The sequence below is a fragment of the Cyprinodon tularosa genome, unplaced genomic scaffold (genome assembly GCF_016077235.1).
Source record: "Cyprinodon tularosa strain WSP-4 unplaced genomic scaffold, ASM1607723v1 ctg681, whole genome shotgun sequence".
Taxonomy (NCBI): domain Eukaryota; kingdom Metazoa; phylum Chordata; class Actinopteri; order Cyprinodontiformes; family Cyprinodontidae; genus Cyprinodon; species Cyprinodon tularosa.
Window position 1 is genome coordinate 478,780 of NW_024039431.1, and position 23,977 is coordinate 502,756.

The 23,977-nt window shown below is 40.7% G+C and overlaps 2 protein-coding genes across 4 annotated transcripts; one reads left to right on the forward strand and one right to left on the reverse strand.

The window, feature by feature from the left end:
- Positions 1-1,274: 1,274 nt before the first annotated feature.
- Positions 1,275-4,145, reverse strand: lipt1 (lipoyltransferase 1). Its single transcript, XM_038267717.1, has 4 exons — positions 4,056-4,145; positions 2,538-3,078; positions 2,241-2,462; positions 1,275-1,847 (listed from the first exon to the last, which is right to left on the reverse strand). The coding sequence occupies exons 2-4, from the start codon at positions 3,049-3,051 to the stop codon at positions 1,435-1,437; spliced, it is 1,149 nt and encodes a 382-aa protein (XP_038123645.1). The 5' UTR covers positions 3,052-3,078; positions 4,056-4,145; the 3' UTR covers positions 1,275-1,434.
- Positions 4,146-6,788: 2,643 nt separating this feature from the next.
- Positions 6,789-21,579, forward strand: LOC119771604 (transcriptional-regulating factor 1-like). 3 transcript variants are annotated; one of them, XM_038267695.1, is made up of 14 exons: positions 6,789-6,921; positions 9,796-10,017; positions 10,100-10,507; positions 10,586-11,308; positions 11,400-11,446; positions 11,527-11,638; positions 11,854-12,160; positions 13,042-13,117; positions 13,186-13,325; positions 13,408-13,511; positions 14,298-14,346; positions 14,450-14,535; positions 16,129-16,242; positions 21,210-21,579. In XM_038267695.1, the coding sequence occupies exons 2-14, from the start codon at positions 9,889-9,891 to the stop codon at positions 21,243-21,245; spliced, it is 2,331 nt and encodes a 776-aa protein (XP_038123623.1). In that variant the 5' UTR covers positions 6,789-6,921; positions 9,796-9,888; the 3' UTR covers positions 21,246-21,579. The 3 variants fall into 3 exon arrangements, with proteins under 3 accessions (XP_038123623.1, XP_038123621.1, XP_038123622.1); XM_038267693.1 differs by having other exon boundaries at positions 6,803-6,921; positions 9,848-10,017; XM_038267694.1 differs by having other exon boundaries at positions 6,803-6,921; positions 9,848-10,017; positions 11,530-11,638.
- The last annotated feature ends 2,398 nt before the right edge of the window (positions 21,580-23,977 follow it).

Sequence of the window (23,977 nt, forward strand, 5' to 3'; positions counted from 1 at the left end):
TATAAATAAAAGTCAGCGTAACCCATCTTCGTATTACTTCCCCAACATGTACGCATGGCTCTCAGATGAGCTGCTGCCCATGCGCTGTATCGCACTGACGTATATTTTTAAAGGGCAATACTTACTCATATATTTGATGAAAAATAACGCTATAACAATAGAATTTAAACATTTTTAATAACAAAAGAAGTAGTATTTAAGTTGAACTGCCCTGTAATGTAATTTCACATAGAACATTCCAATCTGTAGTTATTATCTGTAGTTATTTGAGGAGAGGTGGCCTAGTGGTAACTGAGAAGGCTGTAAGTATCCAAGTACTCTGGGTCCCTGAGCAAGACCTTTAACCCCTGATTGCTCCCTGGGCGCTGCACAGTGGCAGCCCACTGCTCCCCAGAGGGAGGGGTTAAATGCAGAGAGTGGATTTCTCCCATAGTGGGACAATAAAGGGACTTACATACATATTTGGTTTTACTAAAATAAAAGAGTGTAATGCCTGTATGAAACACAGAAGAAGATGGGGGCCACTGGAAAAAATAAAAAAAGTTTACTGATCTTTGAATTTTATTTGAGTTTTATATGCGAAACAGGTCAGAATTTGGACTTTTTTCTAAGAGTTCTGACTTTAATCTCAGAATTTTCACTTTTTTTTCCAGAATTCAGACTTTAATCTAAAAATTCTGACTTTAATCTAAGAGGGCTGGGTTTAATCTCAAAATTCTAATTTTTTTTTTTTAGAATTCTGACTTTAATCTCATAATTCTGACTTTAATCTAAGAGGTCTAAGTTTAATTCTCACTTTTTCCGGAATTTAGACTTTAATCTCAGAATTCTGACTTTAATCTGAGAATTGTGGATCTTAATGGGCTCCATGAAGGCAGAGATGTGGAGCTCTCAGCTTCATTTTTTTGAGAGAAACAGGAACACATTGGTGGAAAATGATGAAATTAGGCGACTTTTTCCGTCCCTGGTGATGCTGTTTGATTAATGGAAGAGCAGAAGGTGATTAAAACAAGAGAGCTAGTCTCTGAAACAGACATGGCTACGGCTGGATGCTAACATATTTGTAAGCTGTCAGAATTCTGAGATTAAAGTCAGAATTCTGACTTTTTTTCCAGATTAAAATGAAATATTTAAAAATCAATTAACATGTTTTTTTCAATGGCCCTAATCCTCTTCTGTTATGTAAAGCTGGCCTTTATGATCAAACAAATCTGCACTTTACTTTTATCTTTTTCTCAATAAAATAAAGCAGCAAAGAATAAGGTCTGGTTAAGTAACGGAAAATATAAATACCCTTTAATCTTTATTGCTGTTCATTTTAATTCCTTTAAAAAACAACAAACAGACTTTAAAGTCCAGATTAAGCAGAGCCTCTTTGGATTCAGTCTTCTGTAATCCTCATGGCTTCCTGTAGGGGGCAGCATTCCCCCTGCTTTAACCCATCACAGCAAGCAGGGCCTCACAGAGGTTCCTCAGCCGTCCCTGCAGCTGTCCGCTCTCAGACCGCAGGAGCGCGGCGAGCGCCGCAGCCGCCCTGTGAGGACAGAAGCGTTCTCCCAGCAGAACCTCGCCCGTCGATCTGCTGAGCCTCACAGGAAGCCAGTCCCCCGGGACGTCCAGCCTGCAGCTCTCCACCAACCCATGTTTCACGTCCATGTGTAGCTCAGCAGAGCAGCCAGCGGCCGCCTGGCCGTCCCTCAGTTCCAGCTGTGTCTCCACCCGGAATTTCGGGGTTTTCCCGAACGTCCACTCCCAGCTGCGTAACTCTGCTTCCATTTTGCCAACACCGGGAAACAGGGACTCATCGGCTGGGTGGACGAGCCTGGATGGAGATATGAGGCCAAACTCTGAGGGGAAAGACAGAAGAACATCAATAAAATAAAGTCAGAATTCTGAGATTAAAGTCAGAATTCTGACTTTAATCTCAGAATTCTGACTTTTTTCCTCAGAATTCTGAGGAAAAAAGTCAGAATTCTGAGGAAAAAAGTCAGAATTCTGAGATTAAAGTCAGAATTCTGAGATTAAAGTCAGAATTCTGAGGAAAAAAGTCAGAATTCTGAGGAAAAAAGTCAGAAAGTCAGAATTCTGAGGAAAAAAGTCAGAATTCTGAGATAAAAGTCAGAATTCTGAGATTAAAGTCAGAGTTCTGATTTTTTTTCCTAAACTGGAAAATCAGTTCCCTTTTATAAATTTTTTCCAGTGACCCTAATCCTCTTCCGTATAACAGGAAATTGAAGCACCTGAGTTATATTGCTGCACCACAGCCTCTAGTAGCTCCTCCCACTTTAAGGAGGGCGCATGCTCAGTCAGGTTGGCAACAGGTGAGGGGACGCTGGGGGTGGCGTTGCTGTGTATCCCCGGACAGGAGGGGCGGAGCAACGAGGAGAGGGCGGAGCGATCGGCAGAGTGCAGCAGCGTACAGTGGTGGTAGGAGGACTTCCTGCTGACTCTGGATGCAGTCCCTGCAGAAAAACCCAAACAGAAACAATAATGATGTCATCCTGCAGGGGGCGGGGTCTCTGAGGGCTTCCGCCTACCTGAGATCTTGTAGCGTCCGTTCAGCAATAAATCCAATCTGTCCGTGGCCTGGACGTCCAGCTCCGGGCGGACCCTCCTCAGAGCCTCGCTGATCACCTTCAGGTTCCTCCGACGGTCGTACGCTTTCTTGGAAGTGAAGAAGGTCAGGTTAAGGTTCCCCAGGTCGTGGTAGACCGTCCCGCCGCCGCTGCGCCTCCGGGCCAGAGCGACGTTCCTCCTCCTCATGGCCGGCAGGTCGCACTCTGCCCACGGGTTCTGGTGGCGTCCGATGACGACGGCGGGCCGGTTCCTCCACAGCAGGAGGATGCTGCGCCGCTGCAGGTCAACATGGCCGTCGATCCAATCCTCCAGGGCCAGGTTCTGGTACACGTCGGTGGACTGAGACTGGAGGACGAGCCCAGGACTACGGCAGCTGGGAGGGTCCATGAAGAGGCAGCTGGAGCTGGTCCAGGCCTGCTGGACTCCGGTTCCAGCTCCAAGGAGGTGAAACCTCCTTCTGAGGTGGAACAGCATCACTCAGAGCTCCTGCTTCATTATCGTCTGGAATCAGATTACAAACACAACAGCTCAGTTTGGTCAACTTAAATGATTAGATCAAAGCAAAGGAATAATCTGTGGCAAAGAGAACAAAATCAAACCTAAAATATTCAATTTACTGTGCTTTTATAAACATAAACGTTTAATTATTCGGTTATTTCAAACGTCACAAGCTCCGCCTTCTCTGATCTCCAGCATTAAAGCTGGGTAATATTTGCATTGGCAATAAAATCACAATTTAACCAAGTTTGATTTCAGCGTAAGCAAATAAAGCATGAAACCTTCTTTCTTTGCATCACCTTAAAGGCTGCAGTGAGAAACTCTTTCTCTTCTTATGGAGATTTGAAAATTGCATTTTGTTAAACTTTTATTATATTGCAAATGCAACAAAATCTGTCTAAATAGAACACATCAATGTTCTGCTGCATTTGGCACCATATTTATTTGCACTGCACTGAACTAGAGTGGAAACAATTAATCGGATTCATTGATTATTGAAATATTCATCAACTAATATAGTTTCCTTTTTGATAAAGCTTCTAGTTAGAGTGGCTCAGGTTATCCTGATCTATCTCTATAGTTATGCTGCTATAGGCTTAGACTGCTGGAGGACATAGGGACCCCTTTTTCATCATTCTGCTTCATTCTATCTCTATTCTCTGCAGAATCTATTAGTTCAATCTCTAACGTTCTGCTCTCTCTGCTTTTTCTCATAGTAGCTTCATCTGGTTAATTGCCTTGAGATGACTTGTGTTTTTTATTGGCGCTATAGAAATAAACTGATTTAATTCATTAATAACCCAGCTCTGGTCTAATATAATCTCAATTCTTATTTTCGGCTAAATCGTTTAGCCATAATTAGCGTAAAGCTTGTTTTTTAAATTACTTTTTATTAAGAAAATTACAAATATTTTTAATACATTCACTGTATGAAAAGACAAACTGGAACAGAAGCCATAACAGTTTAATCAGACGCTGACCTGAAGCTGAGAGTCGCTGCCTGCGGACAGGTTAGCCTCCTAGCTTAGCCACTTCCGCTCCAACCCTTCAAAATAAAGGTCAACCCATGACGCGCTAAATCTTAAAGGAATAATAGGAAATGAAGGAAACATAAAGGATATTTACAGATGAAGGGAAAAAAAATCTTCAGAATACAAAATAAAAATATATATAATTTGATGGATAAAATTATGTTGCTACACACTCATGTCCAGTAGGTGGCAGTATGCAGCTTAAATCCGCCATAATAGAAAAGAAAGAAACTAATGGGAAACTAGAGATTTTTTCCCTTATATTTTGAGAATAAAGTCGTAAAATTACAAGAATAAAGTCATCATTCATATTTCATTCATATTTTTGGCAAGATCTTTTAAAGATCTTATTATTTAATTCAAGTCTGATAATGTTTTATAATCCTTATTTCAATCCTTCTTTATTCACCATACATGCGAAATAAGGAGCTGTTCGTTAATTATAATTTAATGGATAGATTTATGTTCAAAGTTTCATTTTTTACACTAAGAAAGCGTAAATTTACTGTGAATATTTGGGGATAATTTCAGCTTTTATTTTATTTTTGCCCACATACCCTACCCTTCAATTCAAGCGACCTATTACCTTAACTGACTAATAATATATTATTGAACATTTAAACTGTATTCACTTGCATATTTGCACCCAAATAACGACAGAGACGAGTTTGTGCTTTTATTCTGAAATACAAGGTCGTCTTTAAATTTGGAACTTCCGCTAAGTCCGTCGCTGTGAAGTTTCCGGGTTGGACCAACATGTGAACGGCTAGCAGTTCTGCTTGGCAAAGTCTTTTCGTTGTTGTTTTTATTATCCGTCTTTTTGTGATGTATTAATATGATTTTTATTTATTTCACAATAAAAAACCTTGTTTCTTAATTATATTTATGTAGTATAAATGATTAGGCTCTGAATAATCCCCCCCTTTAACCACACACACATCCAGACATATACATTGCCGCGCACACACAGGCCCACTTATGAGTGAACAGACTCACTGACACATGCATATATGTCAGAATGTGTCTAAATGTATATTTATTTCAATATGTTTGCATATGTATATATGGTTTATATAATCTGGATAAAGTTTTCATATTTATTTTATAGCCTCTTACATTTACTCTCTGCTTATATATACAATTTATAGTCAATACATACATAGTCTCTGTGCACAAGTATATAAATATTTATATCCTGTATAGCACTTCAGGGTAGATGCAAACTATATTTTGTTGCTTTGTACTTGTGACAGTGTGATGACAATAAAGTTGAATTCTATTCTATCCTGAGCTATCTCTATAGTTATGCTGCTATAGGCTTAGGTTGCTGGAGGACATAGGGACCCCTTTTTCATCATTCTTGTGACGATCAGTGAGCGAGGTGAGGATGGACAGAACCAGGAGGCGGATCTCTGGATCCTCCATCAGGGTGAAGGACAGCAGAGGCTCCAGGAAGGAGGAGGGCAGCGCTGTCAGCAGGTTGCTGCTCTCGTAACGTTCTGAAACCTGAGCAGAGAGGGACATCTTCGTTACATCAAAGACCTTAAAACTCGCAATATTCCTTTTTGGGATTTTTTGAAGTGTAACACCCTTCATTGTGTCACATAGCATAGATTTTCTCAAATATGATTACAGATTTGTTTTACTTTGTTAAAGAAGCCTGTCTACTTTTAGGGGAAGGCTTCAAACTTTCCTTTTTCATATAGTTTATAGTTAGAGTGGCTCAGGTTATCCTGTGCTATCTTTATATTTATGCTGCTATAGGCTTAGACTGCTGGAGGACATAGGGACCCCTTTTTCATCATTCTGCTTCATTCTATCTCTATAGTTCTGCTGCTATAGGGTTAGACTGCTGGAGGACATAGGGACCCCTTTTTCATCATTCTGCTTCATTCTATCTCTATTCTCCCACTCTGCAGAATCTGTTAGTTCAATCTCTAACGTTCTGCTCTCTCTGCTTTTTCTCATAGTAGCTTCATCTGGTCTGTTCCTGTTTGGCTGTGACTCCATCCTGGAGAGAAATATCAGCTGTGCTGCTGCCATCAACACCTTTGTTTCTAGATGTTGGAGCTTGGCCTGTTTTCCAGTGTAGTCCTGTTTCTCTGACTGTGACTAACTGGATGTGCTCTCTTCATCCTCTGACATGGGAGCTGGCTCGGAGCTCGTCTGCCTGGCTGTGTGTTTCCTGGACGGGGCCGCCTGTGGAGCTGGTTGACAGTTGCCTTTTGTATCTATGCTTCTTTTTCTATGTCTGCTTCTGTCTCCTTGAACCCCAGTGGGCCTCAGCAGATGGCCGCTCACACTGAGCCTGGTTCTGCTGGAGGTTTCTTCCTGTTCAAAGGGAGTTTTTCCTCTCCACTGTCGCTACAAGCATGCTTAGTGTGAGGGATTGCTGAAGAGTCAATGAGTCGATGCAATCAGCTGGTTTTCCTCAGATAGAAAACTTTGAATCAATCTGACTGGATGATCTGGTTGAACTGGAAAGTGACCTGAGATGACTTGATGTGAATTGGAGCTATAGAAATACACTGAATAGAATTATTCTGTTCTATTGTTACATTCAATAGATAAATAGAGTCAATAATCAAAGTGAGCTTGATTTTTTTTTCCTCTTTTAACGTCGCTTGTATTGAAGTTTCTATTTATAAGCCGGCCGATCTTTAAAGTCATCATAATGAGGAAGAAGCTCGGAGTCTAATGAGTCGACCAGAGAGAGGAAGAACATGTGACCACTTCCTGACAACACGCAAACACTCAAAACCAGACTCACACACAATGAGTCGAAGTCAGTCAGTCGAAGTCGGGGATGTTTCAGGTGAGACATTTTCACTTTAAATTTAAACTCTGTGTCTGTTCCAAGTGTTATCATTTACTCTTAGCTTATTAGATCTTTTTATATATGTGGAGTTATTTATAAATATATGTATTTAAAGGGCTGTTTAGTCAACATGTTTTATGGTTTAATTGAATGTTTATAAAATGTAACCAAAAAAAGACACAAAAAGTTGATTTAAAACCTCATAAGTATATTTTCCTTTACACATTTCTTACTTGCAGAAGTTTTTAATTGTTCAAAACAAGTCAAAAGAAATCCTAAACATGTTAAAAACAAAATAAATTTTTTTTACAGGTTTTTAATTGAATTGTAGTTTCTGGTTTTTAAGAAAAACCTTCAAATTGTTGCAGAGAAGGAAGCAGAGTTGATCATTTAGGGTGTGAATACTTAGTGCTGTCCTGTTATCACACATTCAAACTTAGTCATTCAGACACATGCAGCTCTGTGTGGTCCGCACATCAGTTCTAATATAGATCTGCTCTGATAAAGCCTGCTTACTGTAGCTAGATGTTAGAAACATGGACTGGAACGGGTTTTTACTTTATTAGATGCTTTCCTTCACTGCATGGCGCCCTCTGGGATTCAGAAAAGCTGTAATATTTAATCCTTTGGCGGCGAATTTTTTAATTTATTTACCCTATTTTAAAAATTGCAGGTTAAATGTGTTTTCTTTTCTGATAAAACTCATTACCTTCCGTTGATTAAATCAGATTACAACTAATTATTGACACGTATCTGTTCTTAGAGAAATGAAACGAGCGTCAGACGTCCTTATCTGAAGCCTCTTTATGTTTCCATATGAGCACTGGAAAAAATCTAAACCTAGATAAGTCATTTTTACTTAAGATAAGTGCATTTGTTCTTGAATTGAGGAGATAAAAGAGACATTTTGCCAATGGAACAAGATAATTTACACTAAAAATAAGAAAACACAATTGCGTTGTCTTTTTTCAAATGCATCAAGTTGCCAGTGGAATCAATATTTTTCAGATCATCCAGTCAGATTGATTCAAAGTTTTCTTTCTAAGGAAAACCAGCTGATTGCATCGACTCATTGACTCTTCAGCAATCCCTCACACTAAGCATGCTTGTAGCGACAGTGGAGAGGAAAAACTCCCTTTGAACAGGAAGAAACCTCCAGCAGAACCAGGCTCAGTGTGAGCGGCCATCTGCTGAGGCCCACTGGGGTTCAAGGAGACAGAAGCAGACTGCAAAAGCGATCTGGAAATAAAGAAAAAATCCTTAAATTGAGGGTATTTACCCTTAATTTGAGTAGATAAATGAGATAGTTTGCCAGTGAAATGAGTATTTTTACTCTTAAAATAAGATTATTAGATAAAATGCACTTGAAAGAAGACAATGCAATTATTTTTTTCTTGTTTAAATGTAAATTGTTGTGTTCCATTTGTAAAATGTCTGCCCAATTCTAGAAAAAATGCACTTATTTTAGGAAAAAAAAGGCTTAGTATTATTTATTTATTTTTGCAGTGCAAATGTGGACCTTATAAAAAATGTTTGGCTCAGGTTATCCTGATCTATCTCTATAGTTCTGCTGCTATAGGCTTAGACTGCTGGAGGACATAGGGACCCCTTTTTCATCATTCTGCTTCATTCTATCTCTATTCTCCCACTCTGCAGAATCTGTTAGTTCAATCTCTAACGTTCTGCTCTCTCTGCTTTTTCTCATAGTAGCTTCATCTGGTCTGTTCACTGGAAAAACGATCTAAAAAAAGAGTCAACATTTCTCAAATTAAGTTTATTTACCCTTAATTTGAGTAAAAGAGGTAAATTGCCAATGGAATTCGTGTTTTTACTTTTAATTTGATAAAATGCAATTGAAATAATAACACATATACTTATTTTAAGAAAAAAATGACTAATCTAGCAGGTTAGATGGACTGAGTGGAGGTTAGGCTGCGTGGCTGAAGAGGCAGAGTGAAACCCTGTGGTGAAGCTGCTGGGGGGTGGGGGGGTCTACTCTTCAGGTGGGTGTAGAGGAAGAGCCAAACGTAGGCTGAGGTTTGCCGAAGGCGTCAAGGATGAGCTGGCAGTGGAAGATGGGCTGGAGCTTCTCGGGCGTAGAGCTTAGTCAGCCTGGCGGCGGCGGCTTTGGTCGCACAGACGTCTCATTAAAGCACATTTAGAAGCAATAACTGATCAATCTGACGTTATCAGTCTAGTACATCGTTGAGGAGACGTGTTGTTTTCTCTGACGTTGCTTCATTGCTTGTATGACCCAGTTAAGGCTTTAGATCCAATTCTATTCAGTTTATTTCTATAGCTCCAATTCACATCATGTCATCTCAGGTCACTTTCCAGTTCACCAGATCATCCAGTCAGATTGATTCAAAGTTTTCTATCTAAGGAAAACCAGCTGATTGCATCGACTCATTGACTCTTCAGCAATCCCTCACACTAAGCATGCTTGTAGCGACAGTGGAGAGGAAAAACTCCCTTTGAACAGGAAGAAACCTCCAGCAGAACCAGGCTCAGTGTGAGCGGCCATCTGCTGAGGCCCACTGGGGTTCAAGGAGACAGAAGCAGACATAGAAAAAGGAAAAAGGGGTCCCTATGTCCTCCAGCAGTCTAAGCCTATAGCAGCAGAACTATAGAGATAGATCAGGAATGAAAAAAATCCAAATCTAGATTAGTTATAAGTCAATAAGACATTTTTATTTTATATCTAATTATCCTATTTTAGTAAAGTAAAAATACTAATTTCATTTGCAAACTACCTCATTTACCTGCTGAAATTAAGGATAACTATGCTTAATTTAAGCAATGTTTACTTATTTCTAGATGGTTTTTCCAGTGCGGACAGTTTTGCCTAAAATGTCTTTTTTTCCTCCTTAGATTCTGAGGATGCCGTCTCTCCTGCTGCACTTATAACCATGTTTCTATCCAGACGTATCCTCGGGACACGCAGCTCTGTGTGCGCATGAAAACATGTCCGACCTGTGGACGTTCCCGGCAGCGTCCCCTCCTTCCATCGTCCAGCAGTCCTCTCGCTCCCACTCGCTCCCCCCCTTCTCCACCTCCTTGTTCAGGAGCCATGGGAGCCCCTCTCCAGCCAAGGTTTCTATTTCTACTGCATCATATTAATATTTACCACAGATTTGACTCTTTTAACCAGTTTTTAAATGTGTTTCTTTACTAGGTGACCTCCCCTATATACTCCCCTCAGAATACCCCTCCTGTCATGTGCCAGGTTAGCTCCCCGAACCTCGGACTTCGGACCCAGGCCTCCTCCTTTCAGTTTCCTCAATCCCAGATTACCTCCACGCATCAGATTACATCCCCCCACCTTTCACCGCATATGGAGGTGTCCCCCTCCCAGCTGTTCTATCCGTCCCAGATAACCTCCCCTCACCTCCCCTCAGCCCCCGTCAGCTCCTCCTATCACCTTGGCTCTCCTCAGGTCGCCTCCCCTCACCTCCACCCCCAACCGCAGCACTTCCTCTACAACCAGAACCCCGATCCGGAGTTGGATTATGTCGACTGGGACAAATGCGAGGAGTCCTCGGATCTTTCCTGCTATCTCAACGGAAGCGGCTTCTCCTACCAGGTAAGAGTCACCGCCGCCCTGATCCAGCAGAGCCGGCGCTGTTCCCTGACGGTTTGTTTCTTTTCTGATGGAAAACAGAACGGGTCGCCCTCCCCGCTGGATATCCACCTCCAGAACCAGTACAGCACCAGCGACCCCCCCTGCACGGATGAGGTGGAAAGAACAGCCAAAGCCTATAACACTCACAGCGTTCACGCCGGCGGCGTGTTTGAGCACAGCGACCCGGCAGGTCAAGCTCAGCACGCGTGGGACTCCATGTCACCAACCCTGTCCCAGGTGCAATGCCCCCCTTTGGGTTCCGGGAATCCCATGGGGAGATGGAGCTCGTCCCCTGCGGAGGACTTCCCCACCAACCAGTTCTACCATGAAAGTTACCATGGAAACATCCCCCAGCAGCCGTTCTGTAGCCCAACCACACCAGGTCCGAGTCCCCATTACCCGCAAACGCCAACCGTCTCCAGTCCCAGTCCTCAGATGCATCCCAGGACGGACCGGACGGGTTGTCCCAAGCAAGCGTCCAAACAGCTGAGCAGAGACGCGTCCTCGGCTCTTTCTCTGAACGACCACGGCGCCTACTTCCCGTCGTCAGAGAAAACTCCTCACCAGAGAACCCAACGCCACCTGCAGAGTCAAAGCCCGGCGGCTGAGGAGGCCACCGCCTGCCAACATGAAACCAGCTTCTCTGCTCAGGAAAGGGGGCCCCCCAGCAGCGGTTCTACCGGGCGGGGCTGCAAGGAGGAGGGAAGAGGAGGAAGAAGAGGGCCGAGGAAAGCGGCTGAGAGGCAAACGGACTGGAACTGGGTGGGCTACCGTTCTGTTTAATGTCATCCTGGAGGTAAAGGAGGGAAAATGGAGCAGATGCATTAAAATATATTTTATCCTGTTTTTTTAGGTGAAACAGCTGCAGCCTTTAAGAACCAGTGGAGTCCTGGACTCAAGGTACCCTGAATGTTTTCTGATGCACCATTCATGCCATGAACGTTCCAGTAGGCCATAACTTCCTCCTGTGTGTCTTAAAGCAGGTGCCGGCTGCTGTGCACCGTGTGTAACCGCGACTTTAAGAGCCTTCCAGCTTTAAATGGTCACATGCGTTCCCACAGTGGCTTCAGATCCCCGACACGGATTAAAAAGGTCCCCCAGTTTTTCTTTTTTCCAACACAAGGGGTTGTAATTACAAGATTCGAACATATTTTAAGTACTAAAATAGGCTTCTATAGTTCTAACATAGATTCCAAAAGGTAATTGGTAAAAATGCAATTAACTTTAAGGAAAGCTCGCCCTCTAGTGGTGAAAATAAAGTACTGCAGTTTTAAAAGTTTTAGTTTCTCTGTCCCTGCTGTCTTCAGGATACGTCCCCTCCCACTCAAAGCCCCATGTCCCTCGTGATGCCCGTCTCTGTGCCTGTCCAAACCAGAGGACAGAAGAAAGGCTGCGTCTCCACTCCAGCCAGCGGGGGCGCTGTGCTCTACCGCAGCCTGATGCATGAGGAGGACGCTGCCCCCGCAGGCCATAAGGCGGGGGACAACGTTACCATGGCTAATTTACATCACTACACCCCCCCTCCGATGCTATGCCCTGAGAGGGCGGGGTCAGGGCTGTACTGCTCCCTCACCACTGGGAGGCAGCAGAGAGCAGAGACGATTCAGCTGCACAGTGAGTCCTGAGGAAAGACTGTGTTTTTTTTATTTTATTTTAATATTTATTTATTTATTTTATTTGATTATTTAACTTTTTAAAAAGACTGAACATTAATTATATTTCATTTTATTTATTTTTCTATTTATTTTATTATTATTATTCTTTTGTTTTATTAATTTATTTTTTATAAAAAAAACTTTTATTTTTCATTTTATTTTTTATTTATATATATATTTTTTAATATTTTTGTATTATTATTATTTTTCATTATTTTTTAAATTTTAATAAAAAAAGACTGAAAGTTTATTTGTTTATTTTATTTTTAAAAAAGACTGAACATTAATTATTCATTTTATTTATTTTTCTATTTATTTTATTATTATTATTCTTTTGTTTTATTAATTTATTTTTTATTTTAAAAAACGTTTATTTTTTATTTATATACTTTTTAAATATTTTTGTATTATTATTATTTTTTTTATTTTAATAAAAAAAAGAGTGAAAGTTTATTTGTTTTTTTTTATTATTTTTTATTGTATTATTTAATTTTTCTATTTTAATAAAAAACACTGAACGTTTATTTATTTATTTGTTTTTTTATAAAAAATTTGATCTATATATTTTTAAAATATTTTTGTATTATTATTATTATTATTTTTTATTTTATAATTTTTTTTTATTTTAATAAAAAAGGCTGAAAGTTTATTTTTTATTTTTATTTTTTCATTATTTGTTACTGTATTATTTAACTTTTTTATATAAAAGAACAATGAACGTTTATTTATTTTTTTGTTTTTTTGTTTTATTATTACATTTTTTATTTTAATAAAAAAAAAGACTAAACGTTTAGACTGAGCCGGCGACATCTGAGGTTAACATGTGTCTCTGATTCTCAGATGAGTTAGCTGACCCTGTTTCCATGGTAACAGCCGATCCTCCACCTGAATTGCTAGCATCGGGAAACTTCAAACCGTACGTGTTCAAATACTAAAACATTTTATTCCGCGTGTCTCGTACCAACTGTCAGCTGTCAATCACAGGCGGATCAATTTTGGGAAGAACTTCCAGGCAGAGATCCCTCCGTTACGGGACAGTAAGCATGCCCAAGGTGACTCCCACAATGCACTGTTGCTGTGGACGCCGTACGAAGAGCTGGAGCATCCCGTCAATCAGCAGAGAGGTAAATAAAAACTAAAAACTCTGACAGAAGCTGCATTTTTTTTGGCTTATGATTGAACAGTTTGGATATTCTGCCGTTTCAGTGGAGGCCCTGCTACTGCTGGCGCGCTCCAGTGTGGTGCCAGGAGCCCAGGCTAGTCCAGAGTACGCCCTCCAGCTGCTGTCAGAGTGCAAGGGAGACTTCCTGGTAAAAACTCAAGTTTGTTAAAAGGGTTAAAAAACCTTATTTAATAAGAGTTTTATCCAAATAAGACATGCAATGTAGAAGATCATTATGCAATAAAGGAGAGATCAGCTGTAAGGGCCCTGCAGGGCCCCGTAGAGATGGAACAGTCTAAACTTCTGTTAAATAGCAGAAAACAAGGAGCAACCAATAAAATAAGTTAAACTGGAGAAAGGAGGATAGAGACACAAAAACAGACAATGAAATCCACAAAAAGATGCAAAAACAACCACAAAGAGATTAAAAAGAGACCTAAACAATAAGAGATGTTTGCACACAAAACTCTGCAGAAAGTAAAACAACACAAAGAGACCCAAACTGTCCAAAAATAAAGAGAAAATAAAAATAAAATGCTGTATCTCATCAAGAAGACAAAAAAAGACCCAAACAGACATAAAGGGAAATAAAACAATGACAAAAGCACCGCAAAGGAACCACAAATAACCACAAACACATCAGAAAGTCCCAAAGAGAAGAAAAAAGAAAACCTTCACCAAGAGATAAAAAAACAGCAGCAATATGTATATTTCTGTTTATTTTAACACCTAGTTGATGATTTTGATTTTTAAAATGAAAGTGAACTGAATAAAACCTCAGAGAGGAAAAGGGAGGGTAATGTTTTCTATTTAACCGCCACGTTTCACCAGTAAATGACAATAATTAGAGTGTGTTTGACTTCTGCTTTAATGGCGTCATTGTTTGATGTTCAAACATGGCCGACTGTTAAAAATCATCTGTTCTTCCTCTCAGCTGACGTTGGAGAAGCTGATGAATCCTGAAACCTCATCCAACCACACGGGTCAGTCTCTACCTGTTCATCACACTCACTCTCTCTGTAACGCATGAATGAGCTCAGAAATACGGCAAACAGATGTGTCACTAACATTAGTCGCGTGTTGAAGGTGTCTGGTGGAGCGCGGCCGAGAAGAAGCTGCTGGTTAAATCCCTGCAGATCCATCGCAAAGACTTCAGCAGCATCCAGAAGTCTGTAAGTGTGATGCTTCACCCGTCTGAGGACGCTGACCTTGAACTGATGCTCCAGGTGGGAGACGTGGAGTCACCAAGTCATCTCCATGCCATGTGCTCTGAAACTAATTTCTGTTCTCAAGGAAATGTGGGTCCCTAGGCAAAGGCTAGGCAAGGTTTATTCATCAAATGTTACTGTTTAACCAAAGTGTCTGTAATTTGTTTTGACTCTGACTACTTTCCATTACTGTAAGTAAGAAGGAACGAACGCTGCTCAGGCAGAACAGGGCTGATTACCGGGCAATAAGGGCCGGATGATGAACTGTTCTCTCTTTGCAAAGATAAAAATAAAGTGTCGACTGAGTGAAATTCATCGATCTCCTTTGATTTAATGGGAGTAAATTGTTTAATAAGTTTTTCCCACGACACAAGCCATGATCTGCTTCTCTGTTCTCCATTTTTCATTTGGATGAAATAATAGCTGCATGAATCATGACAGCAGACAAGATAGAGGAGAGCAGGAGGCGGGGTTACCAATCTACTCGCTCTGGAGAGCAGAGTTCGCTGCTTTTAGATGTTGTCTCCAAAGTCTCCAGTAGCAAAAAAAAGTCTCTAGATTTGGCGCTAGAAGCTTTTTAGAAATCAAAGTGCTAGAGGGGTCTGAAAAGTGGCTAAATATAGCGACTAAAGCGCTAAGTTGGCAACACTGCTCTTTGCATTTTTTTTTTCAGATGGTTTGCTGCTGTCTGTTTTACGGCGCCCCTAAAGGGACATGGAGGGGAAAAAAAGAACTTTTGCGGGATCTCGCAATACTTTTGCGAGATCCCGCAATACTTTTGCGAGATCCCGCAATACTTTTGCAGGAACTCACAATAGTTTTGCGAGATCCCACAATACTTTTGCAGGATCTCACAATACTTTTGCGGGATCTCGCAAAAGTTTATTTTTTGCGAGATCTCGTAATACTTTTGCGAGATCCCGCAATACTTTTGTGAGATCCCACAATACTTTTGCAGGATCTCACAATACTTTTGCGAGTTCTCGCAAAAAATAAACTTTTGCGTGATCCCGCAATACTTTTGCAGGAACTCACAATAGTTTTGCGAGATCCCGCAATACTTTTGCAATATCTCACAAAAGTTTATTTTCTGCGAGATCTCGCAATTTTTTTGCGAGATCCCACAATACTTTTGCGAGATCTCGTAAAAGTTTATTTTTTGCGAGATCTCGCAAAAGTTTATTTTTTCCCTCCATGTCCCTTTAGGGGCTCCGTACTGTTTGGACCTTTCTGAACATGTGCAGCAAATGGACTGATCCAATATGGTGGACACTGAAGGGGGGGGGCTGAGACACACTTATTATAAACATTTTGATGGCATTTTAGCGAAAGGATCTTTATCAAAAACATATTTAATGTGCACAAATAAGTAATAGTTGTATTAACCGTACATGTAAACAGAGTTTTATGGTATAGGCAACTGCCTATTACTGCCTAATGGTAAATCCCCCCCGCATGGAAAAGAGATGACTTTTCCACATCTTCCACCTCGGATAAATAACATCCTGGAGTTCAACTGATTTTCACTTTAGGTGTTTGACCTGTTTGTCTGTTCAGGTTCGGTCCAAGTCCCTCTCCGAGTGTGTGGAATATTATTACCTATGGAAGAAGAAGCTGAGTCTGGGTGTAAAGACCCCGACTGACCTGACCGTCAGTCTACCTGGAGCAAATGTAAGAAACAGGACTTTTTTCTGGTTTACAGTCATTTAAAGGAATTGTTACTACATAAATATTCAAAGAATAAGCAATGTCAGCTGTATGGGTGGACATGGCTAAGCTAACACAGTCCTGTTATAGACAATGGCTGCATACCAGTCAGTGTTTTGTTGAACCAACACCAGCGTTGGTTCCTTGGTTCATCCCGCAACAATCCTGTGGGTTTGGTCTTTCTTTTTAAAAGAGCTCAATCATATATCTAGTCTTAGCATCTGACTTGGATGGTCTTGAGTTTGTCTCAGCTCAATACTCTTAGCGTTTTATGAAGACTTGGCTCAAGGACTTGGAACCAGGTTCAATACTGATTATGAACTTGTTCATCTGTTCTTAGAACGTATCCCTGTTGGTCCGGTCTTGGCACCCCACTTGTGACTTGGTAACCTTTTGTTGAAGCTGTGGATGGGCTAATTTTTGCCAAAAAGTAAAAAAAAACAACAATTCACTGGACTTTGTTTTCAAGTTTGAAGATGTTTCTCTTCCATCCAGGAAGCTTTTTCAGTTCAAAATGTCAGAAATAGCGTTTAGTTCCAGGTTTTATCCAGCAGCCCAACAAAGCCTGGTTTTAGTTTAGAAAACATGCAAATAGAAACGGATGAACGGGTCCCCCCCTTTGGAATGGGGGTCGTTTGGCTTCTCTGTTAGCCTGCAATGCCCCATACCTGTCTATGTCTCTGAAAGGGGGGTAGTTAAAGGGAATAGTTGTCCTGGCTGAATAGGCGAGGTCTTCTGTTCTCCTGTAAAGGGGTTGGAGCTGCAATGATAGCGGGAAGGAATCAACTCTATCGCTGCATTGTAGGTTTTTGAAAGCTGAAATCTGAGTCCACCCCCTCTGTTTAAAGTTGGTTTTTAGGGGCAACAGAGGCGTCCGGTGTAGGAGTAGCCCTAAAATTCAAGGGGTTATGGTTCAAGCCCCGGCTTGTTGTTGTGTCCTTGGGCAAGACACTTCACCTGCATTGTCCAAACGACACTGTCAAGGAACGCTATGGACAGCGGAAACATGCAAGAGGAGGAGAGTTTAGTGTCGGAGGTCGTGGTCTCCTCCGTCATCCATTTTTTATTTAGAGGAGGAAAGCGGGGACGAAGACGTTGTGGAAGAGGACGCCAGGGCGGCAGAAGCTTGGTTTGGTGTAGAAGGCTTCCAGCCGTACATGTTTGAGCCCTTGCCTCGCAACGCTGCCAGTTCTGTTAGCTCTACGCCTGCCGAAGACACAGACGTCCATCCCCGTGAACACTGGGACGCAACTCAATGGGAAAGGAAAGGATTCTGATAACAACCGCTGCGTATATTAGCTGCGACATATGAATCAAGATGCTATGACCGAAAACATTTGATTGACAGATGACCGTTGATATATGATTGGTCGAATTTAGGTGTTCAGGCTGACGTAGAACTCCTTATGCCAACAAGGAAACATTAACCCTTTAGTATTGAAGAGTTTCAACCGTGTCCTGAAATTGGATGGACTTGTTTTGGACCTGTCTGCGTTTGGAACCTGGTTGCTTCTCTGTTGACCCGATGGTGACGTTTCCATTGGTCTTGTCTCCAGCTTTGGGGACCAAGCATGACCTCAACCTGGAGCGTGCTGACTTCCATTTTATTACACTGTCCTGCTGACCTAACTCTGAACCTGGTGGCTTCTCACAAGTCCCAACTTTGGTTAGTAAGACTTGTGTGGGAAATGTTACACCTCAGAGGTTCTTCAGGAAATGTCTCGGGACGTTCCTCAGTTCTCTGTTTCCGAAAATTAAAAAGATCTTTAAAAAACCGACGTCCAGTCGAACATTTGGAAGAACGTAGTCAGGCTGTTGCGTCGGTAAAACCGAGAAGTTTGAGTTCCCATAAAGTTGATTGGTGCAGCGTTTCAGGTCAGCGAACATAAATGAAACTCGAGGCTGAGCAAATGAAAACCACTGAAACCAAATTCCTGTTATCACTCCACATAGACTAGAGAGAGAAAAGACACACAGCCGAACACACACAGGATGCCCACTTCCTGTCAGAGCTGTCAGGCTTTTCAACAAACTGTTACATGACATTTCAAGTAGCCAGCAACTTTCTGTATGTGTGGTCACACCTCAGTTAACTTTATTTCCATTACGCTCATTTAGGTTTCTCCAACAGCTGCTATCATCTGTTTCCATAAATGTTGAATTTATTTTTTTATTGTAGTTTAGGTTAACAAAGTAAAGAAAAATGTGTCAGAAAAATCTACAGAGGGGCCAAAAAGTATTAAGTCAGCCACTGATTGTGCAAATAATGAGACGGGTCTAATTTTTATCATAAGTACGCGTCAACTATGCCTGGCGCAGGTCTACAGTTTTCTTCCTGGTGTCATTCGACTTCTCTTTGGTCTTGGCCATGGTTGAGTTTGAAGTTTGAGGCTGTGGAAAGGTGTCTTTTATACAGATAACTGGTTTAAACAGGTGCCAGTAACACAGGTAACCAGTGGAGCAGGTTCAGATAGATAGTATGTACTCATTTGATAGTATGTACAAAATTTAATACATCACAAAAGAAAAAATGTCCAGCATTTGGTTGTTTGTAGCATAAAATAAATCATTTAGATAGCAGACGACGCTAAATTCCTCATTCGGTCGCAGTTATTTAGTCAGGAAGGTGTCATTTTAGTTGTCATAGCAAGTCTTAGTGGTTTTATCAATGCTCGCTGGTTTAATGTTAGATGTTATTGGATCTGATGCAGAGCCGCTGGAAGTTCATTATCTTTCAGAACGTTTTCTGTGGTTGAATTAGTTTAAACCAGAGTCTAACCTTTTGTTTGAAGAGGGGATGACAGGATTGGGAGTGTTTGCTGGCGGTCAGTGTTGGAGTCCTGTGTGCGGTAATGGCGGTTCTGGATAGCAGGCTGTGCGGCGTTGCTGAGGCTGGAAAGGGAAGGCGGTACATCTGAGGTCCAGGCACCGGGTCCTTTCTGCTTTCCAGGTGGGAAACGTTGCCCCCCCCAGATGTGGTTTTTACCTGGTTTGGCTCACGGCTCCGGGGCCGATGGGGTTCCAGCTGTGGGGGGGTCTGCCAGCGGTACTGACTGATATCCATCAAGGTTCTTGTTGTTCTGGAGCTCGGACCATAATGATATGGAAATCCATTCTGGAGCTGCAGCTATACTGACCTGTGCAGCTAGTTAGAGATCATTGTTTTATGGAATGAAATATTTAATAAAAAATAATAAATCTTTTATTAAAGGTGTACAACCGAGAAACGAAGACGTTGATGCTTTGGTATATTGAATCCAACTGATGCACTGGAAAAAATCGAAATCTAGATGAGCCATTTTTTCTTGAAATAAGTGCATTTGTTTTTGGATTGAGGAAGTAAAAGAGACACTTTGCCAATGGAACAAGACTATTTACGCTTAAAATAAGAAATCACAATTGCATTGTCTTATTTCAAGAGTATATTATGTAAACATATTATTTTAAGAGTAAAAATACTCATTCCATTGGCAAACTATCCCATTTACATACTTCAATTAAGGGTAAATACACTTGATTTAAGGAATTTTGACTTATTTCTAGATGGTTTTTCCAGTGTGCTGTGAGAGAACGTTTGACTACACTGATGTTACCGTTGGGGATCGCTAGAGGCGCCGTGCATGCTGGGAAAATTCTCTTGATTTTCATTACTTAGAGCATTTTAGACCAGCCACAGAGAGAAAAGACAGGAGAATATTTTTTTCCCCCCTTTTTTCCTTTATTGTCTAATCTTTTTTTCTTTTTTTTTTCCTGTTTTTTCTTTTTTCTTTTGGTTTTCTTTTTTTTTTCCTTTTTTTCTTTTATTCTTTTTTCTTTTCTTTTTTTGTCCCCCCTTTATCTTCTTTTTCTGTATTTTTTGTCTTTTTGCTTTTCTTTTGTTTCTCTTTTTTATTTTCTTTTTCCCTCTTTTATCTTCTTTTGCTGTCTTTTTTTCCCCTTTTTTCTGTTGTCAAAAAAGCAAATGATCTAGAAATAAGTCAACATTTCTTAAATTAAATGTATTTACCCTTAATTTGAGTAGATAAATAAGATGATTTGCCAATGAAATGAGTATTTATATTCTTAAAATTAGATAATTAGATAATATACTCTTGAAATACGACAAAGCAAGTATTTCTTATTTTAAATGTAAATTGTCTTGTTCCATTGGCAAAGTGTCTCACTTATCTCCACAATTCAAGAAAAAAATGCACTTATTTTAAGAAAAAAGAACTTATTGAGATTTCAATTTTTTCCAGTGCATAAAACTGCTGTAGGAAACTCTCCTTTCTGCACTGCAAAAACAATCCAGAAATAAGTAAAAAATGGCTTAAATTAAGTATATTTAGCCTTAATTTGAGCAGGTAAATAAGATGATTTGCCAATGGAATGAGTATTTTCACTCTTAAAATAAGATAGTTAGATAATATTTACTTGAAATAAGACGATAAAATAGTTTTTTCTTATTTTAAAAGGAAATTGTCTTGTTCCATTGGCAAAGTGTCTTACTTACCTCCTCAAATCAAGGAAAAACACACTTATTTTAAGAAAAAATAACTTATTGAGATTTATATTTTTTGCAGTGTGTTTGACCTTTAGTTCCAGGTCTGTTAGACCCAGAACTGTTGCTGGTTTCTTAGTGAACAAATACTTATTTTCCACCATAATTTACAAATAAATACTTTTAAAATCCTACAATGTGATTTCCTGGATTTTTTTTTCTAATTTTGTCTCTTATAGTTGAAGTGCACCTATGATGGAAGTTACATTATCCTAAGTAGGATAATTTACACAATCAGTGGCTGACTGAATACTTTTAGGCTCCACTGTAAACATCAGTAGCAGGTTCTGAGTTCTTCTAACAGACATGAGTCCAACTTAATGAATGTTTTTATTTAGGGATAAGTTGGTATATTTACTCACCTGCTTTCTTGATCTTTTTCTTCCTTCAGGGTCAAAAAGTATTGAAATCCCAGAAAGCCTCATGAAGCCAGAGACCGTAAAGCTCTTGGGATACACACTACTTAACGACAAAGACCCACACATGGACCTAAACGGAAAACTGCGGAAAAAAACTTTCCTTCCGGGTTTGTTGGTTAAATGTAGTTAGCTTAGCTGATTGAAAACGTTTTAAAATCACCACATCTGTATTTATTCCCAGCTGTCCCCCAGAACCTCAGATGATCTGCTGTGTTTATAAACTGTTCAAATATGCAGTTATTTTGGTATGGTTTTATTTCTATAGACTGTAAAAGCTCATATTGGTGATATATTCCTACATTGTCCATTTTCTCTCATGAGGATTAAATAAAAAAGCCACATGTGGACAAGCAGGACTCTTGTTTCAGACTTTGTTCAGAGACTTAAAGTCAGGTTGGGTTCATATTTTCCTCCCTAATCTTCTCAGCCTGTCCTTGGATTATTCTACAGGGGCCTGAGGGTAAGAATAGCGGTTCTCCTTCCTGCCTGAGTAAAAAGTTGGTCCGAAGGTCAGCGTGCGAGGGCCGGCCCTCCTTAAATCATAGGGGCCCCAACATTTCCTCTCCAGCCGAAACTCCTACCTGTGACAGTAAATACCTGAAGGAGCTGAAGCACTAATCCAACGTTAACTACCTAAATGATGCATCTGTGTGATGGTTGGCATATGGTGTCATTTTATATTTCTTTAAACTGTAAAATCCAAACAAAATTATAATAAAACTAAAATGCTTTCTTTAAACCAAACTACGAAGTTTCTCTTATATTCAGTGAATTTATGTTAGAATATTTTGCTAAAAGATGTTGCGGGAAATGTTAGCCTTTAGCTAAGATTTCCCGTCTTACATGCATTGTTGCCAGGTTGGGATGTTTCCCAACCTGGCAGTTTAAGATGACCGTCTATGGGTAAAAAATGTTGTTCTTTAGATTTATGGCCTGAGAGATCAATAGACGTTTTGGTGTAAAATGTACGACTCAACCTGAGAAGAAAAGCCAAGAAGCTTGAGAGAATGTCTGTCATGTTGGGCTTCAGGTGCCTAACCCACATGCAGAAAGAAACACTCAGAGACTGGGAAAAAGTTCAAAGATTTATTGAAGTAAGAGCGCAATCAATAAACAGATCCAGGGGTTATCAGATCCAGGACTGGTCACGAGTGGGTTCACTGCAGAGGGGGACAGAGGAGTTAGTGGATGTCCAGGTAATTTGCAGGATGAAAGTATGCAGGTCTGTACCTGTTCAGGAGTTTGAGCAGAGCGGCAGAAGGGGGGAACCAGGAGGGTCCAGAGGCTGTTGGTAGGCAGAGGGCTTGGCGGAGGCAGAGCTTGGTTTGAGTGTTAGCAGGTTCTGATTTGAATTTCCCTTCCAGTTTCTTCAGAGAGCGGACAGGCAGGTCTTAGACAGGGATTAATCTCCAGGGTTCTTCAGAGAACAGACAGAGAAACTCTTCTGGGTTTCTGGTTTCAGGCAGGTTCATTCTAGGAAGCAGAGAAGAGAAAACAGATCAGGTTCAGGTTTTCAGGTAGTCAGAGATTCAGACAGGCAGGTTGGCTCAGGCTTGCTAACCAGAACTGGCAAACACTCTGGCACTGGAGAGACGTCCTCTGCCTCCTTATATACAGATCCCCTGATGAGCAGATGAGCGACAGGTGGTAGCAGGTGAGCACAAGCCCTCAGGAAGGGATCCTTGGCGCCCTCTGGTGGGCAAACCTCCGGATCCCAACAATGTCAGCATCCACAGATTACAGTTTACAGATTAAAGGGGGGCCGGCGGGGCTGGGGGGAGGGTGGGGTCGTCTCTATTCCCAATGAATGTTCATTAAAGTCACCATAAGAACCACGTTTGGAGGAAAAGGGAGAAGCCTGTTAGCCCTGCAGCATCCTGGTGTTCTATCATACCCAAAGTCTATACCTGTTGCTGATGCTTTAGTCATGTACATAGAAAGTATTTAATTACTTACTTTTTGGTGTTTTCTGAAGCGTATCTTAAGTTATTTCTCTGCGTATCGACTATAGGTATGCTGGTCTGACAGAACAGCGGCTGTAAAAAAGCTTTACGAAAAGCTTTACGAAAAGGAGATAAAACTTGATCACAGACGGGTTTCTAGATGGAGAGAGAGAATCAACCATACATGTAAAAGTCTGATGTTGGAAAGGTTAAAAACAACAACAACAAAAAACCTAAAGAAGGTCTCAGATCAGGTCGATATTTCATTGGTTAAAACCATGAATATCTAGTTAAACAGGGTGAGAATATGTTCCACAACATTTACAAAGAGTTTCTTATCTCCCATAAAACTGTTTTTTCAAATGATGCACCAGAAATAAACATGCCATGGCATCAAGACAGTGGACAGGGTGAAGGTCCAGACCAGCAGGTCCCCAAAGGTCCAACCCAGATTTTAGTCCTGGCCAAAAGTAATAAACCAATAAGTTTCAGGTAGATGTTTAAAGGAAAAGTCAGCAAGGAATAATCAATGGATCATTATTTATACCTTAAACTAATACGTTAGAAAGAATCATTTTCATTGCGATCGCTGAGTCTGGGAGCGGCCATTTTGGCCCAAATATAGTAGCCCCTCCCTCCTGCCATCTTCCAGCAGTGACGTCACGGTGCGGTAAGCCTAGCGCCATTCTCCCCGCTTTACAAGCTAAATCAATGGGAACTACTAGACACATCTGCAATCAACAACAACTATTGAAGATTTCCAGAGGACTTCACCATTGAAATTCACCAGAGCTATA